This window comes from Euwallacea fornicatus, chromosome 2 (genome assembly GCF_040115645.1).
Source record: "Euwallacea fornicatus isolate EFF26 chromosome 2, ASM4011564v1, whole genome shotgun sequence".
Lineage (NCBI taxonomy): Eukaryota > Metazoa > Arthropoda > Insecta > Coleoptera > Curculionidae > Euwallacea > Euwallacea fornicatus.
The window spans coordinates 850,114-867,950 of record NC_089542.1 but is presented as its reverse complement, the minus strand read 5'-3'; the positions used below and the strand labels follow the sequence as shown (position 1 = coordinate 867,950).

At 39.7% G+C, this 17,837-nt stretch overlaps 1 protein-coding gene across 4 annotated transcripts in view; it reads right to left on the bottom strand.

Moving 5' to 3' along the window:
* dpr12 (defective proboscis extension response 12) overlaps positions 1-9,905 on the bottom strand; it is a 214,084-nt gene extending 204,179 nt beyond the window's left edge. For all 4 annotated transcript variants that reach the window (XM_066293673.1, XM_066293682.1, XM_066293664.1 and 1 more), the window contains exon 1: positions 9,664-9,905. Coding sequence is in view for 1 of the 4 variants with exons in the window: in XM_066293646.1 (XP_066149743.1) it covers positions 9,664-9,736 (73 nt within the window). In the remaining 3 variants the exon portion in view is untranslated. The remainder of the gene's footprint in view (positions 1-9,663) is intronic.
* Between the last annotated feature and the right edge of the window lie 7,932 nt (positions 9,906-17,837).

The window sequence follows — 17,837 nt, the reverse complement described above, 5'->3', positions numbered from 1 at the left end:
TCCCGAACACTCATCCACTAAAATCAACACACGAGCGAATCCCGTTCAAAATCTTAGCGCCCTAAAGGATTTTGTAATCAGGACGTAATCGATAAATACTCCGAAAGCAACTTTTTTGTTTTCCAATCAGCCCTGGCAATATTTTATATAATAATCGATTATCCTCTGGGTTAAAAGGGCTGGGCTTTATTCTGAAATTGTCGGTGAATTATTCATTGCGGAAATTGCTCTACAAGGGCCGGAAAATGGGGCGGCTGCTTTTTTAAAAGCCTTTCCGTCAATTTAATTCCGAGGTGTTACCTTACTTTGATCACTGCATAATTCGGCTTTTGTGCCGGATAATTCTAGTCAATTTGTATTTTACACTTCCTATAGTTCCATGTAAGCTGAGCATAAATTATGGTCGACGACTAATTGCCGTGAAAGGTTTTTAATTACACTTAGCGATAAGTCCGTCTTAAGGGCAACTTTGATGCTAAAAATACTATAAATTTCTTTTAGGAACTTTTCGCCGCGAAAGCTTATGCATTTAAACATGAAATATTACTTGGGTCGAAATTTATTACCAGTGTAGCGTAATTTAAAAGAACTTTATCTCATTAGTGAAGGATCAAACGTTTCCTCGGTACCTACAGAAATATTTATCATGATATTTAAGTCTTTTTGGATTTTCTATTTATCGCTCTTTGAAATTGAGTTTCCTAGTTCGTGCAGAGGAAATTAAAGCTTTTAATATTTGTATTAGAGAAGCAGCCTTGTACTATTTCCAAGGTTTAATTCGTACCTTCAAAGATCCTATCGAAATTTCATCATTCAACTTGCGATGCTAAAGAGAAGTCGGATATGAAGTAGCATCTGTAAAAAGGGTTGAATATTGGTTTAAATCACCATTTTCTGTAATCAAAGTTAATGACGACTTTACGAAATATTGCTAAAAAGAAAACTGTTTAAGGAAGATTTCTGGCATTAGAGAGATGTTGCGCGTCCGTTTCGTAATAACGTTGTCCCTCCCGTAACAGCTGCGCACGAGTTCCCGAGATACCTGCGTTCAAAATAAATTTAAAAAAAATAGCGAAACAAGGAGGCACCTCGCCCTTCTCCGCTATTTCGGGAACTGTTAGTGAAATTTCGAAATAATCGCAATTTCGTTTTCCGAATACCTATTGAGGCCTTGAACCCTTGGGAAAGTAGTCTGAGGAAGCTCAATATAGACCGCTCTCGAAATCTCACAAATTGGCACTTGGTACATGACCTCGTACCTCAGAAACCAAAAGAGATCTCGCAGCTCCGTTAGTGCCGGTTTATGGAGCCCATTAATTAATTTGAGCCATATATTTATTGCTCTACGAGTTCATGATATGTGAGCGTGCAAGTTGGGAAATCTAGCAAAAAGTAGGTACTTCCACCTTTTGGAAATTTTCTGAAAGACTTGAAATAAAGAGCAGCTCAATGGGGAGAAGGTTGTTTCTTACTTCGAAGGGTATAAAGCCAGCTTTAATTTTCTCGTTATTCAATGTTCGGCACGAATAAAACGAAAATGTTCGAAAACACGAACACCTCACGGACGAGTTAGTTGAATTTTAGTTTCCCTTTAGTTTCATCTTTAATGTCGAAACAAACTAGCAATTGCAATATCTGTTTGTTTATGAAAATAACAAGCAAGACCTGAAGGTGGGCGTAAGCTCATATATAAACCATGATTTAATACCTATCATCCATGGCTTGGCAACTACCCAAAATACAACTGGTTTATGTTCTTATCTATAGCCTACTCAAGCTCAGTTTCGTAAGTGATAGATGTTAGACAAAAGATTTAAATTCACCGTAAACCATAACGGGATCAGTAATAAATTAATCTCACTTTTAACTTAATAAATCTTGGATGTCCGTTCTCAAGTCATAAATCATGGACGAGCACATACCCACCATTGTAAAGCTGACTTAATAAGATCAACCAAATTAAAACCATTTGTAATATCTCTCTATTCTTGAATTACTCTCTTATAGTCCGGTGGATGACGACAGACTTTCGGGTGTAATTTTCTCAGTATGTTTTCCGAGGGGTTTAATAGCGCATTAATTCCACGAAAAAGAACATTTTAAAGATGGAGGCGTGATCTTCATGTGGCAGAAAGGCAGCTCATTTACCGTGTAAACTGCAGTTTAATATGCGTCAACAGTAGATTTTTCAATTTTTCTACGTTTTATAACAAAAACTTTCATATTGAATATTGGCGGCCGGTTGGGAAACTTGGAGAATCGATTTATTGGAACAAAAATTCACGTGACCACAAGAGCCTTCTGGGGGCTAATGGTATGCTAATGGCATTCTGATGAATTTCTTAACTTCGCAGACCAGCAAAATGTGTAGTAAGCGGACAAAATCAAATATACTCTGTTTTCCACTCGAAGCACATGCTTTTATTCTTCAAAAATGTATCTTTTCGCAACTCGACTTTGCAGCCAATTCAGTTTCCTGAACATGTACTGAGTAACATCTCAACGTAAAATGGGCCCTTATCGACCCCACTGTCATGAAGGAGTAAAATAACTTTCCTCTCGGGGGAGCAAAAGAGCTCTTTTCCTCCCGGAAATATGGCAGGAAAGTTCTCGTTTCTACGACGTTCGTAGAAAAATTGCACTTCACACAAGTTAAGCCGTTTTAAGACCGTAATCGATGCGATTTTTTCAGGATAACGCAGTTGTTTCCGATTAGTAAGTAATCGATCCTTGAATTAAACCGTCACCATCACCTGCTCCCAAGATAATGGGCTCGACATAAATTGGTTCATAGCGTCCAACGCTCAGTATTCTCATTTACAATCCTCTATCATCTCTTCGTGCAAACAATAATAATTCTTCCTCGTATGTGAACTCACCGCCCTTGTTAATACTATTTGTTATTGTTAAATCCTAGCCCAGATATCCTTCGATAGTTTCTGAAAGAGCTCCAATCCCTTGTGCGCCGCGAAATCGAAAAATCCTTCCAAAGTATCCTATTCGTTTTCCTGACACCTGCCGTGCTCCTAAACCCAAATATAGGAACTTTTCCAGCAGCTTATATTAACATACCTACAGTGATTGGGCCGTCGTTTTAAGGGGAGGCCTGGATTGCCATGGAAAAATGCGGAGAAACCCTTTGCACCGAGAGTTTCTTGAAATCGCGCTCACTCCAAGAATTAGCCTGAAATATCCCCTTGCACTGTTATATTTCCAGAAATAGAGAAACTGGTTGCTTGAATAGGAATTCATGAGTATCTTCTTATTATCTACATCCATTATGACTTCCATAAAGTTAGTAAATCAAGTCTTCTGTACTAATTTGACTGAATTTGCCCTTTATAATTCACAGACGATAAATTTCTCTCAAATAAATCGCGAACTCTGTCTAGCTTTTCCTTAATTTAAAACTCGAAGCTTAATCTTCAGGGTAATTTACTTCTCATTAATTACAAGCAAAGCCCAATTACATTTCTTACCTACAAAGGGATTAAAACTGGTTCTTGTACTTCAAATATTGGCCCTGTTAATTATTACTTCGAGTTCTTACATAGTACAGAATTTATATCGGCAACTTTCAAGCTTCCATTGAATATTTTAAAGTTAATTACATAGGGTTTATGACTAGGAACGGAAAGGGCGATTTGTTATTTAAAACGTTGTCATTTATATACATCTTGGAAATTCTTGGCGAAATTCTTGGCCCTTTGCCCAACACACTCCAAAGGCGTCGTTTGCATTTTAAAAACTAGGTGAATTATCCTACATCTTTTCGTCTCCTTCCCGAAAAGCATTTTAAGTTCAAAATTACTTCTTTAATTTAAATCGGCACCGGTTCTTGCAGGCAGCAAATTATAATGTCAAAGATAGATTGGTTATTTAGATATTTCAATGATTATTATTTTTCGTCATTGGCAGGTCTCTGGGAGACGAGACGGCTCTAGGTCTCTGACGATTGGCAACATTTACCGAAGCTCGGACCATTTGCTTAGAGCGATTCTTAAGCGCTGGGGAGCCCGAACGCAGCAATTATGACGTGCCACGTAATAGGGAAATGAAATTTTAAAAGCGTCTGTTTCGCAGAATACAAATGTTCTCTTCGATTTTAAAAATTTAAGAACTTACGGCTTTATTGTTGTGTGCTCACCCATAAGAGATTCAACCGCCCAAAAAGGAGCAAAAATCCGAAATGCCGCTCATTAGAGGCATTCATGTTGAAATTCATATCTCGCAAGTCTGCGGAAAATGATCTGACCACGAGAGTCGATTGATCTACGAAAAAAAAAAGAGAGAAGGGATTATTAATTCGTTTTTCCCTTTTCTCAATGCGAACAGAGATGCCCTACATGGATAACGAATTTGGGACATTCTGTGCGCTGTTGTGACTGGCTTTCACCGAACAAGTTTATTACCAATAATTATACTTGTCATTCTAAAGGAAATATGCATACAACGCAATTCCCAAAGCGATTTGTCAACTTCCCAATGGTTAACTAGGTATTTGCGTGTAGACGACCATTGTCCACAATAATGCCGATCAATTCCCGTTCCCCTCGAGACGAAATTGCATAAAAACTGCCCTGTTTTCAATTAACTTTTACCATTTTTTAAATGAGAGTGCATGTTAAATGTTTCACGCGGCCTGAGGTTGTTGACCAGAATGGGAGCTCGGAAGTTGGGAAAATTCAGCGGAGGTAAAAATTTTTCCAGTCCTCGTGTTAAACTCTACAACTTCCTGAAATCCCATTAAAAACCCGCCCCCGCCTCTATTGATTGGACCACTGAGTCGGACAAGTCGAAAAATGTCCCGGTCAATGTGGAGAGTTAACGATCCTGTTGGGAAATATCGGTGGCTCGAAATCGTAAGCCTGGAAAAAAATTTTACTGCCCACGAAAAGACTTAGGTAACAATGGTAAAGCACAAACAAATTGCATTCAATAGGATTTTCAGTCCGACAACTGGCATTAGAGGCAATATTCTATAAAAAGTATTGATGGAGAATGTCGAGAGCCCCTGAAGTGGACTTCGTTACTGAAAATAATAATCGACTATATTTTCTAATTAAAAAAATCCAATTATTTCTTGCGCGCATGAACGCTACAAAAAAACTCGATATTTGGATTTTTGCTACTTTTTTGATTTAGTTTTTTGCAATATTTACCTTCCAGCCCCTCTGAAGATTTCACATCCGACCAGCCGTGAATGCTCCTCTGTGTGACGTATACGAATATCTACTTCAATTAAATAACCGTTGGGAATTAATTGAAAGTTACAATTTAGTGTTGCCCATAGCACGATTGCACACGATGCACTTACTACTATTAATGGCATGAAGCCAGTTAACGGAAAACTGAGTTATTTTGTTGCTCCTGCCGTTTTAAAATTTGATTACTTCCGCAGCCCCCCGAATATTGTTAACAAGCGACTTTCCTCCTTTCATCCCGAAGTGATGCCCTGTTGAGCTGTTGCGACGTTTAGATATTGCACAGTCCTCAGCAGTAAGCTCCCTAAGAATTCTGGTGGGCCGCCGACACGTTAAGAACTAATGTTACCTTACGGCGTCGCTGCAGCCCCACCTCGCCGTACGCAGACCCCCGCCGAGCGTCCGATCGGCAGAAGCCCGGCTCATAAAGGACAATCATGGATGGGAGAGACATTTTTTTTTTTTTTAATGGGAAAATGACATGGGATCGTCACGAAAATTTGAATGCAACCGTGTAATTTTTAATCTAAACCAGTCAACCAATAAACCGCACTGTCGGAAGTGCAGTCGCATTAATGGAGCATCGATTTTTTTTTCAGAAAATGTGACAAACATCGCATAGGAAAACCTGATGTTTCGTGACCGACCCATTAATTATTTCCATATCTGACAGTCCCCGTTTTCCTCCAGCTGCAAAATCTAAACCGACCGTTTGCGACAAGTTTCGAGTAACTGCAAACCTCACAATAAGACAAATTAACACTAACTCCGGATGACAAGTTGCATTTAATTCGAGAAATCCCGTGAAGGTGCAATAAAAGATAATTGATGTATAACTTTAACCAGGGAATACCGGGGAACATCAGTATTGAATCCAAACGAAAGAAACTTCGTTAATTAACATAATTAGATCTCTCCTAAGGGCTCCGACTACGTCAGCTCCAATTCGTCTTGCTCGCACAAAGTAAATCGGATCACATCTAAAACCGGCATGCTATTCTGGCATAGGCGCATTTTCATATATTATATCAAATCGCATGTCAATCGAATTATTGTTAAAATCAAATTCCTATTCGTACTATTACGTCTACAACCCAAAGTGAAACCATTCCAATGCGTTATTAGAGTTGTATCGAAACAACCTGATTGGGTAGCTATTTGAACGTAAGTTACGTATATACGAGCACGTAATAATGTATGTAATGTGGAATTCGTAGGTACCGCAGAAATGGAATATCTCCAGATTTCGCAATACGAGTAACGTTCAATACAATATCTCATAAACTGCCGGTATAGTTGCGACGTCACGAAGGTGGCAGATTATCCCTTGTTTCCTCGCAAACAAACGGTACAACTGGAACGTTCGGGCCCAGTTGGTGAATGAAGGCTCATAAGATGCGACTCTCATCAATTTTAACGACCAACAGAAATAATTGCCTCAAAATGCCCTGATCTCGTATAAACCCGTTACACGCCGTGTATTCATCACGTGTACGTGAGTCCTGTTAGGTGGAACCGCACTTAAATCATCACCCAACAACTCAGCCCGGGCCATTCCACCAAAGAAACTTTTACACGTTACATATAAACTTTTATAGCCAGTTCCACCAAAGAACTTCACACAAGGTTTACCATAAAACTCGATTTATTGCGATAGAGGTAACTTGTCTCGAGGTGTTGCCTTCTCTTAGGCCGGGTTTTTCGACCTCCTGGCAACTTGGCCGGCAACGCCGGTCCCGCGCGCGAAAACGACGTAATCAGAGCGGAGCTGCCAAAGTTATCGGGAGTTTGCATAGCTGGGTACGAGGACCAACGGATCGAAACTGCGGGAGCCGTACCAAGAGGATGGTATCCGTGGCGACATTGAGGATGAAGACAGGGTATTGATCAGTTTGGTGGAAATTGGCTTCGGGATAACGTTGCCGGTGGATGGATCTAGCGGCCCTAAATGAAACAATTGTACGGGCTGCCGTTGCTTCTGGGACACCAGCATGTTCCAACGGTGGATCGTGGAGGAAATGCGGCAGTGCCTGACCCCATCGAGATCATCAAGATCGCTTTAATGTAATTTAAACATTTTTACAAAAATTACATCCCTTGTACGAATTTTTTTGTTATCGACCAAACACCTTTCGGATTTTAATAATATCCTCTTTATTCCTTTAAACGGAATTCATATGCTTAAATTTCTAAAATGTGAGCAATTTACTCCCGCGCTCCAAACCACCAAATTCTGTTATAGCGACAAATGACGGGTTAAGTGTTCCCTTAACAAAGCAATTTTGGAATATAGTTAATACGGCAAACTAGGGTTACTTTCAGACGTAGACTGCATTATTAAAGTGCGGGCATGTCCTAAAACCCCGGTATATTTAAATTTTATATGACAAGAGCGAGCTCCCCACATAACAGTAAAATTAGCAAAGGTAAAGGTAGCCGAATTGGCCTCGTTTTGATGTGGCACTCCAACAGAATCAGGTAGCTATTTTTCTATCGATATTAACGTTTCGTTCGGATATTCAGCCTGACACCCAGTCGCCAAAGGTAAATGGCATGATCATGATGAAGACTCAAGTGATCTACGAATTTTTATTTCTTCCCATCTCCTTCTCAATTCACAATCGTTCGTTCTTTGAGTTCTACTTCATTTTTATTTTATTTTGTATTTTCTCCTCACATTCTAAGTATTTAGAAACTCGCGTTTGGATTATGTACTGTCGAAAGTGCTCCTACGGACTGAACCGGCTCTCCGTCCGGTCAGCCAACACGTCCAAATTCTCCAGGATCCTTCTGAGTCCCTGGTACCGGCTCCAGCCCCGTTTGGAGTTTGCGTTTTAACTTCATCTTAACTCTGCAGCGCCTTTTTGTACTTCCGTTTTCACTTGGTTTCACCTTAAATCGATAGATTAACAGCACTACTTCGTGCTTACTAGAGTGCAAAATAAAGTCACCTCTCAAGAACCATTCCGAACTCAGTGGTTAGTGTATCGATTCCCTTACCTCAAATCGTTTCCGATGTGAGTAGAATTCGGTCTATCCTTCGAGGGATTAAATCAATGGATCGACAGAAGCAATGTAATTTGAGCTATATATTTGGAGAAATGCTCGTGGCATTGTCATGTCAAATTGAACTCGAAGTAACATAGTTTCTGTGTGTTGTGAATACGATGAGGAAATTTGTCTTATTGCGAATGAGTTATGCAAATGGCGGTAATTCGTTTTTGAAAGATGCGATCGAGAACGAGAATAAGATGGTTATTTACACGGTCGTTGTAAGTTTACAGATGCAGAGATCGACTCGGACGAACGGAGGGTATTATTGCAATCTGCTACCTAACCCGAAGATTTTTTGTCCGCCATTTGGTAATTTCCATACACGGCTCATAAACAGTTCATACCGAATGTTGGAAAATGGCTGCTTTCAGCTCCTATCGAGCATTCCGCATTTGATCAATTTACGTTGCCCTCGCAAATCATCGAATATTAATCGAAAATTAAACGTTCGATGAATCAATTCGAATTAGTTAATCAAAAGAGAAAAAAAAGAACGATTCATCGAAACCCAGGCGGCACCCCCATCTGAGACTTTTCCATTTTGTTAACTATTTTCATTGTCGATTTTCTTTCGAAAAAAACCTTTGAAGAAGCGAAATTTATTTTGAGAAATATCTTCAAATAAGATCGTGCAAACAGTAAGGATGCCGCAACAAATTCTAAAACGTAGCAGTGGTGGATATGAAAATGCGCAAGTTTGCTCCGATTCGGCCGACTTTGTATCTCTTACGTGTCTGAGATCCCAAGAACGAGCGGCGAATTTGAATAACCCTCTAGCTTCCACAGCAAGGAATCCTGCAAATAAAAAATGGACATCGCGTGTTTAACCGACAAATTTAAATTTTAAAAAATATGTGGAGGAAAATTTAGTTCCTTTAATTCGCAATGAAAATGACAGCTTTGCCGCACTGCCATGATGCGAAATCGTATCGGCGCCAGCAGTCCTTCGACAGCTTTTTTGCATTTTGTCTTTGGATCTGTTCAGTCATGGACACCTGAACCCTACAAGGCGACACTGACCTAATTAATGGCACAATTCAGATAAATCTTCAGATTTATTATATTTACGTTTTACGAGGGAAACATACACCATGTGTGAAAGTTGAGCACGCTATCGATGGCTTTAGGGGACCCTTTTTATTGGGTGACAAGGGTTACTTTGAGATAAAGAGAATATGGAATTAGTTAGTCTTGCCTAGGCTTGCGTTCCGAGGGGTCTTGAGTTCGAATATACGACATGAAACAAAAAGGAGTTCTATTTCTATAATCTATTTCCAACAGGACCTTGACAGTACACACCGCCGAGGTAAACATCATACGTTTTCACTTAAATGCCGCAAACACGACGAATACCGGTACGTTTTGACAACGTGATTTTTCACAAAATTGATACTGCATTACTCACCTGGAAGAATCGCATCAGCGAAATGAGCAACGTTCACGTTTACATTATCGAGCGTTCGCTGTACACCGTACATTCCCAGAACCGCAGTGAGCCAAAAAAAACCTAACGATATACCGGGTGTCCCTTTTAAGTCAATAATAAGGGACGCCTCCGCTCGATGGTGGAAGCGACAGATGAAATTTCCCCGTGCAAACCCGATACGATGTTTTTGCGTTGTCGCGGACGCGAACTGCCAGACCGCTCTCAATTCATCGTTAACATGTGACGAGCCGCTCATGCGTTATTCGTCTTGACGTATTCGAGAATTTTCCGTAAATTGTTATCTCGGAAAACGTCCGACTGTTTCTTTCGAAATTACTTGCAAACTAGATTAGTGGTATTTAATGAAATTTTAACCGCCGACAAGACACTGTCCGTATCAAATTTAAAGTTGGACCAACTCGAGCAAACAATTTGGAACAGCGAAACGGAAAGTTTGTAGTGCGAGTGGCGTCCCGGACGTTAAGAACATCTGGAAACTTTTATTTTAGGCGGTTCGCTTCGCTGCATCCTCGACCTGGATTAGTTTTTCGATCTCACTCCCTTTATGTCTGGAAAAGACCTCTTTGGTGGAGAGAAAGAGTGCACGCGACTTGTGAATTATGAAAAGGGAGTCTTTTGTTTGCGTTGGCGTTGGATAAATAAATGATTATGAGGCTATCAATTCATTCTGAGGACAGATGACCGTTTAGCTGAAATAACGTTTACGGTGATTTATTATAATTGTGAAAGGCCTCTATGCGCGATAAATTCGGATCTGCGGTCGCTCCGTCGGATTTCTACTATTGTGCAATGTTTTAGTAAATGATTAATCGCCGTTTTTGATGAGAACGTGCTTTCTAAAATAGGCTCATAATTTCTCCGAAAGTGATTTATCTGACCTCGCATTTTATTGAAAATCGTTTTTCCACACGTTTTTTTTTTGTTTTTTTTTCGCCAACTAATTGATTATGGTTGCCACGCACGTTGGGAACTCAACTATAAATCAACGAAATATGCCCGAAGATCCACGTTGTAATGAGCATTTGGTGCCTAAATAAACTTCCCATTGAACATGAGTGCCTCACTGTTTTTTTCCACAGGAAGCGTGAGATAAAAGAGATAATTTTTAATTTAAACCTCTCCAACGTTGCTGATAAAGTACGCTTTCACCGTGAGGAGACGGGGAATAAATTCCTGTCTACATCATAAGCGAAGCAGGGGAAATTTCGTCCCTGCATCACCCTGACGTATTTATTTTTCAGTCGTACGTTAACTCTAAGGAATACTTAAGTAATGGTTGATTTATTAGCACTGCAACGTCCTATTGTCATAAAGCTGATTTAGCACAGGCAGCCCGTGCTGCAAAACACAGCATAAACTCGGGGAAACTGTAGATCTAAATTTTGGCGAAACCCTGAACCTTCCCATTTTTTATTTCGAATTTCCTTATTGGAAGCAGCCAAAGACCCGAAGCGGGACTTATAATCTCGACGTTGGCTTTATATTTGGCTTTAGCGTTGGCTCCCAAAGATAAATATCGACCACCAAATTCAATTGCCCTATTTATATGCACTGTCAAATGCGAGGTTGCCTCTGGGCCGCCGCTGGGCTGCCGTCGAACATAAACCAATTTTATCTTTTTGACGTTGGGGCTTATAACAAAACCGTATAGTACGGAGCCAACATCCAATGAAATCAGCCGTTGACGGCACGTGAGCATGTTTTATTATTATTTTGTTTTTGGCCGTGCACCGCAACGTCAAATCCAACTTCAAGAATATAAATTGGGCTGTTAAACTATGCTATGGACGCAGGGCCGATGTTCAGGTCTGGTGCAGGGGCGAAATCTATTCGAAAATTAGACTGTGAATTATTGGCGGGTTCGATAACATCGCAATCTTCCATTTTAAACATGAATCACTGAGGGGCAGTATGCTTTTGCAACAGAATACAGAAATCTCCTAAGAATCTTCTCTGGGACTCTTCGTATGTGTGGGTTTCAACGAAGTGAGGCAATCCGTCCCACAACCCTTCGAGGAATCATATTTGGCTTATCATGAGCACGGCCGTTAATAAAACTAATTGATCGGCTTTCAGACATGGCGACTTACGCAGCTCAGCAAAATCCAACGTCGAGATTACAAATCCGGCTTAAGACCTGTTTTTAATTAATTTAATTTTAGCTAAAAAAACTAAAGCTCTTAAGTCCTGAAACACAGGTCAGCGAGAGGGAAAAAAGAATAAATATTCACCTATAGTGTCGAGGAATGTAGACAAAAAGAAAGTGAAAAAGCTCGATTTATACGTACTCGAGGTATGAATGCGACGTCGACGGCCACTAAGCAGTCTCGATGCGTAACGGCCGTCGGGTTCTCGGAACTTTCCGCTCAGTTTTTGGGGAGATTTAATGTTTAATATTTTAAAGGGAATTAGCTTGTTGTCGAGGATCCAGAGATAGCACAATAATTTATGAATTGTGATGAGAGTAATTACGTATTTCTGATTTATAGCGCCAGTTTACGTTAGTACTAAGTGATACGTGCGTGACGGAATGCGTCGAGTGGAGGCTGCAGGAGCAAGAGAACCCTTAAAGCCGTGCTGAATAATAATTTATTGATATATCGATATAGAACAGGAACTGTCGGTTTATTTTTATTTGTGAATATTTTCTGGCCCTCGTGGGGAGAAGAATTATGTATAAGTTTCTTATGTTTACTGGCATTTTATTATGTATTACTTGTTGTCTGTAATACTAATCGGCGACTTCCACCCGGGCTACAATTGCCGGCAAACGACACGGAATTTTAAAATCGTCCGAGATTGAATTTCCTCTGGATGCGCACTGAAAAATTAAAACGAAGAAAACAGTCCTCGCATCAAAACCGTCCAGAAAAATGGAAATATTTCGAGACGCATTCCCTTATCATTAATATTCAGACCGTATCCTAAACATTTGTAAACCCAAATCGGCCTCGTTCATACTTGACAGCTTTGAAAAGCTTATAACCGAGCCGGCATCATTTATTAAAAATCGACACATTATGCGTTCTCGTTTATCTGATTTGTCATCAATCAAACGTGCCGGTCCTGTATTTGAACGTGTGTTATTTTTCCTGAATCCAGAGGGGGCGGGCGAAACCAGAATTAATATTTTTTCCATCAGATGTTTACTTCAGCGCAAAAAAGCGCTACACGGTAGGTGATAATATGAAATATGATTTTGCTTTGAATGCGGTTTCACCAACATCGTTTAAGAAGTTCACGTCATTTAGTTTGCTCTTTTTGCGCTCATCAGGAACTAGTTTGTAGGCCAATAAAGTTCTTCCGTGGAATAAAGTATTTTCCGTGCCCGGATTGATTCTATTGAACTTGCAAATTCTATTAAACTAAGACAGGCAACCTACGTATTCACTGTGGAAATGACCATAGACATTTAAAGAAGGACCACGACAGGCCCGTATCGGCCCAAAATTACGCATCTCGGAGACGTAGATCGAATTTCGCACTTACGACATAAGACGGACTCGCGTGCGTACGTATCTTGACGAAAGCTACGCATGCCACCGTCCGTGAGCTTCGGATATGCAGAAACTGCCGACTGGAGACGTTCGCCGCACATCAAATCAACGTCAGTCGGGACTCGACTCATTCTACGCCACTGCAATAAGAATGCTCGTGTGTTTACAGTAATCAGGTAACGAGTACTGTTTACCGTAGTTAATCAATTAAGAATATTAATCTCCTGATATAAATGTCCTTTAACAGGTGGTTCAGATATTTCGGCGACAGCTTAATTTTGACTCAAAGTTAAATTGTTAGAAAATTAACATGAAACGGACATAAAACGTTGTATGCAATGGGTACGTAATGAGGTTTTATTCACTCATCCATTTTTGGGCTCGCTCGGGAAATTGCTCGGCTATAAATTGATTCCCCGCCCATAAAACGTTACGTTACATACTTATTTTAACACGTATTGCCTAATGCGAGTAGTATTTTTAGATATTGACAAAAAACGCCTTAGCCATATTGAGATGGCAACAAATCAGTGAAATAGGTGTACACAGTGTCCCAGAAAATCGTCGATGAAATGATAATCGAAGAGGGAACGACTGAGTAGCAATGGCTAAATATTTGCTCTTTCAGGGGACTAATTCAGATCAGTTGTTGATGTTTTTTTTTTTTGGCAAAAACTTCTCGGCTTCGAAACCAAATTTTGACAATTTCTCTGTATCGATCTAGCCGAGGCCCTGCGGAGGAATGGGTGGCGTTTCGAGGCGCCACTTTCTGCAAATTGCCATTCAAATTGTACGCATCAGTGTCAACCGACACAGACAAAACACCATAATATGACGATAACTAACCATAACCGCAGCCACGACGATATTAGCCCATAACGAAGTTGCTACCGCGACAAAGCAGCTATAATCGTTCAGTGTTGGAAAAAACGTGAAATATTCTCTTTTCATTCGCATGCGGGAAAGTGCGCTTTCCCTCATGTAAACAGCCGGCCGATGGTTACGTCAGATTGGGGTGCTTCATCACGTGGATGCATTTATATTTAAACTTTATCTTCGGCGGGACTAATTTAAGTCTCCATAACTGCATAAACACCTAAATATCATCATTTGGCTTTTGACAAATGACAATTCGCGATTTTTACTGAAAAGACCCGGGACGCTCAAATAAACCGTTTTTCATCCCAATGGGGTGCGGGTGTTTGATGGGTGGTTTTTAAAGACTCGTCACGCAGAAGCGTCGTGAAACCAACTTACATATACAGCTGTACTTACTTAAATTAAGAGTCATCGATTTGAAACAAGTGATTTAGCAATGTTAATCCCCCTTTGGCCTTTCAACTCAAATCCGAATGAAAAAATATTCAGATTTGAGTTTTTAATCATTATTAGTTTATTAGATTAAGATATCTTAATTGCTGCACCTTCGCAAGAAATAACCGTACGTTCGGCACGAAACACTGATTGCACCCACAGCCGGGAGTTCGTAACCCGCACATAATGAGAAATTAATGAATATTAACATATCACGTTTTAGCTTTTAATATTTAAATTTAAATCAACTGTTATTAATTTTAAGCTTCAGAATTTAACTGCCCATGCAAGTCAAACACTACTTACTTGTTCGACGATTTTCCTAACCCTGTCCGAAACAGGCTGCATGATTAATAATCATTTACCCACAACACTGACCCGAAGGTGCATAAAAGCCGGCATTAACAGCCTTGTTCCATGTTGAACGTGACGGTTACTTCCAGAATATGAATCCACTTTAATCAGACCGTCTTTTTGAAGTTATCCAGGGCATTACGAATAATTTTCCGAGTGTGTGAATCCTGCTAATTCGAACTTTATTCAGCCTAGTTTCGGCCTTTGAAGCTGTCTTTTTGAGTTGGAAACAGAAACGTGAAGCTGAACGTATCCGGGAAGGGTTTAAATTATGTTTTAATCGGTTGTGGCTTGAAACGGTCATTTTGTGTGCTTTATGTGTGTCTCTATTATCTGTTTGAGTAATGTTGTGGTGTAAAATTTTTTAGTTAAAATAATTTAATTTTCTGCAGTATGTTCCGCTTTTAGAAAGGAAAACTTTTTGCAAAGTTAGAAAGTGGCGACCGCTTCGCCTGATTTTCTGCTGGTTGTGGCAACGGTGCAGCAATATGACAGTTTCTCTAATAATTTTTTTCTCCCCTCTCCCGCGTCTTTTGTCCCTTTCGCTGTTTGAAATTTTGACAATTTGAATTCGAATCGTCCACTGGGGTTTCGTGACAATTTACTTAAGCCAAGCTTCGGACAACTTAAGTATCACATACAGCGTTTTTGAAAATAGTGCTGTTAACGTTCGTTATTTTGGGGTAAGTCATTTTCGCCACGGGTTCGGTTGGATTCCGTCTAAATTGGAACGTTGAAATGGTAAGACGCCCTATACATGCCGCCCTAGTTCGTAACAGCAAATGGGTTTTGCCGTTACTTTTTAGAGAAACGGACGAAGGCGTAAACAGATTTGTCACGACCCTCTGGGTGTTCATTACACCTGTAGCATGATTTTGAAAAATTGCCACTTTAGAGCCATCCTCGTTAGGGACTTGCTTCTTCATATTTTAAAAAGCCACACGTTTAATATCCTAAGGATAAATCACGATAGCTCAATTTATGGCGCAAATTCGAAGGGTTGAAGGGAAAACATCCAAGTTTACGAATGAAAATGGAGGCATCCGCTTGGACGGCGAAAAAATCCGAGTTTTCGGGAAAATCTCACGATGAAGATCGCAAAATCGCACGATTGCCAAGCAACGAGTCCAACGATAAAGCGCACCTACCCTGTTTGAGTTTTTGCCGTCCTTACGCGTTCACCCTGTACTACCGCGACGAAATCAAAACATGACGAAATATTCAAGATTCGCGATTTCAAAGGAGTCTGAGTAATTCCACACTCCAGCGGGAAATTCGATATTTACAAAAGAACAAAATAAATTTCCTCTATAGATCACACTCGCCGCAGTTAGAATCCTAATCAAGCCTGTTCGAGATATTTCGTCTTTCGGTCTCGACAATACCTCCAATGCACAAGAGAAAAATCCTAATAAAACCGCTTCAAAATTTCCACAATCTAACAAATTCAAAGCACCACTCTTCGAAGAAGAATCGCCATCTTAAAAGCTGCTTTACAACGATCCTAAAAGCTTCATTACGCTTACTATTCATTTCGAGTTTACATCTGAATCGCTCTAAGGACCAGAAAGGAGGTTAATGCTTCAAAGAGTTGGATTCTTAGACATCTATAATGCAATCTTTCGAAAGTAATGGCCAAGTTTTCAATATTAAAAGTTTCGCCTATGAGCTATAAACAAAGCCTAAATCGATTTGGTAACTATGATGGAAAGTTGGAAATGGGTAATAGGAGTTTTAGGGGCTTACACCTTGCCAAAGTGGAGGCAAGTTTGTCAAATCTCTTTATAATTACCTAGCTAGAGTACACAATATATTTTAGCTTAAAGACGTGGAACTTTGTTGTGGAACTGTAGAAAGAGTCAGTTTTGTTGATTTGATTTCAAAATGAGAGACACTAATGACAATTATAGAAGCTTTTGCTCTGTGAATAAAGCTCCAGAAGATTCGAGTGCGTTAAATCAAATTGATGCATGTAAAATATTTGCCCTGGAAAAATCTTCCTATAAATTTCTCTTATTACTTCCCTTTGTGAGTTAGAGTTTTAATATTTCAAACTTGGCTATTATTTTAAAATACGACTTTATAAATTCCCCATCATTTAGTTATTTGATGCATTAAAAACCCGTTTCCAGCCCTTAAATGCAAAGGAGTTGTGCTCAGGAAATTCTCTCGTTCAATTATTATTATTAGGTTTAAATATCGTTCACTTACTAAGCTCTATGAAAGATGAGCTTTGTTTAGTTATTCCGTTGTATGAAATTCGTTCCAAACATTTATTATTCTTATTTGCAGCATTTTCTCAACGAGAATTGCACCAGCACCAAATACTTTGAGCATAAAGGCACATAAGGGCATGAAGTTTCGCGATCTAAATATTTTTTTCTCCCTTTCTTTCCTGATATTTCCTGCAGATTTAAGATACGAACTTGATATTTGGAGAGCCCTCATGTAATTAAAATCTGTATAAATAGAATTTTCAATTATTCGTCTTAATCTACTGGGTCAGGTTTTCCGGGGTCGAGTCTCAGATTTCACAATATTCCAGTGCAATTGGGCCAGGCAGGGCGGATACCTAATTATTTTGCAGTTTAAGTTTGCAGGATTCTCAGGATTTGCACAAGTCAGGCTAAAAATTTTGAAAAGTTCAAATAAAAATGAGAAGCCGCTTTTCGACGATTTTTGATCGAACCTGCAGCGTTAACTACTGTTCCTCCTGTTACGGAATTAGTCAAAGAGCCGAAATAACTAAAACGTAGGAGAGTGAACGAGTTTCCTGGAACTGTCCAAAAAATCGTTTTATTGCAGTGTTTTTGATATTATAAAAATTACGAGATTTATTTTTATTGAACCTGAACGAGGACGGACAAATATCAATAACGTGTTGCTCCGTGTCGGAAAATCCGGCAAGATTCTCAAACGAGGAACACGCCATAGCTCCAAACGCGTGCTTAATTGTTTCGTAATCCT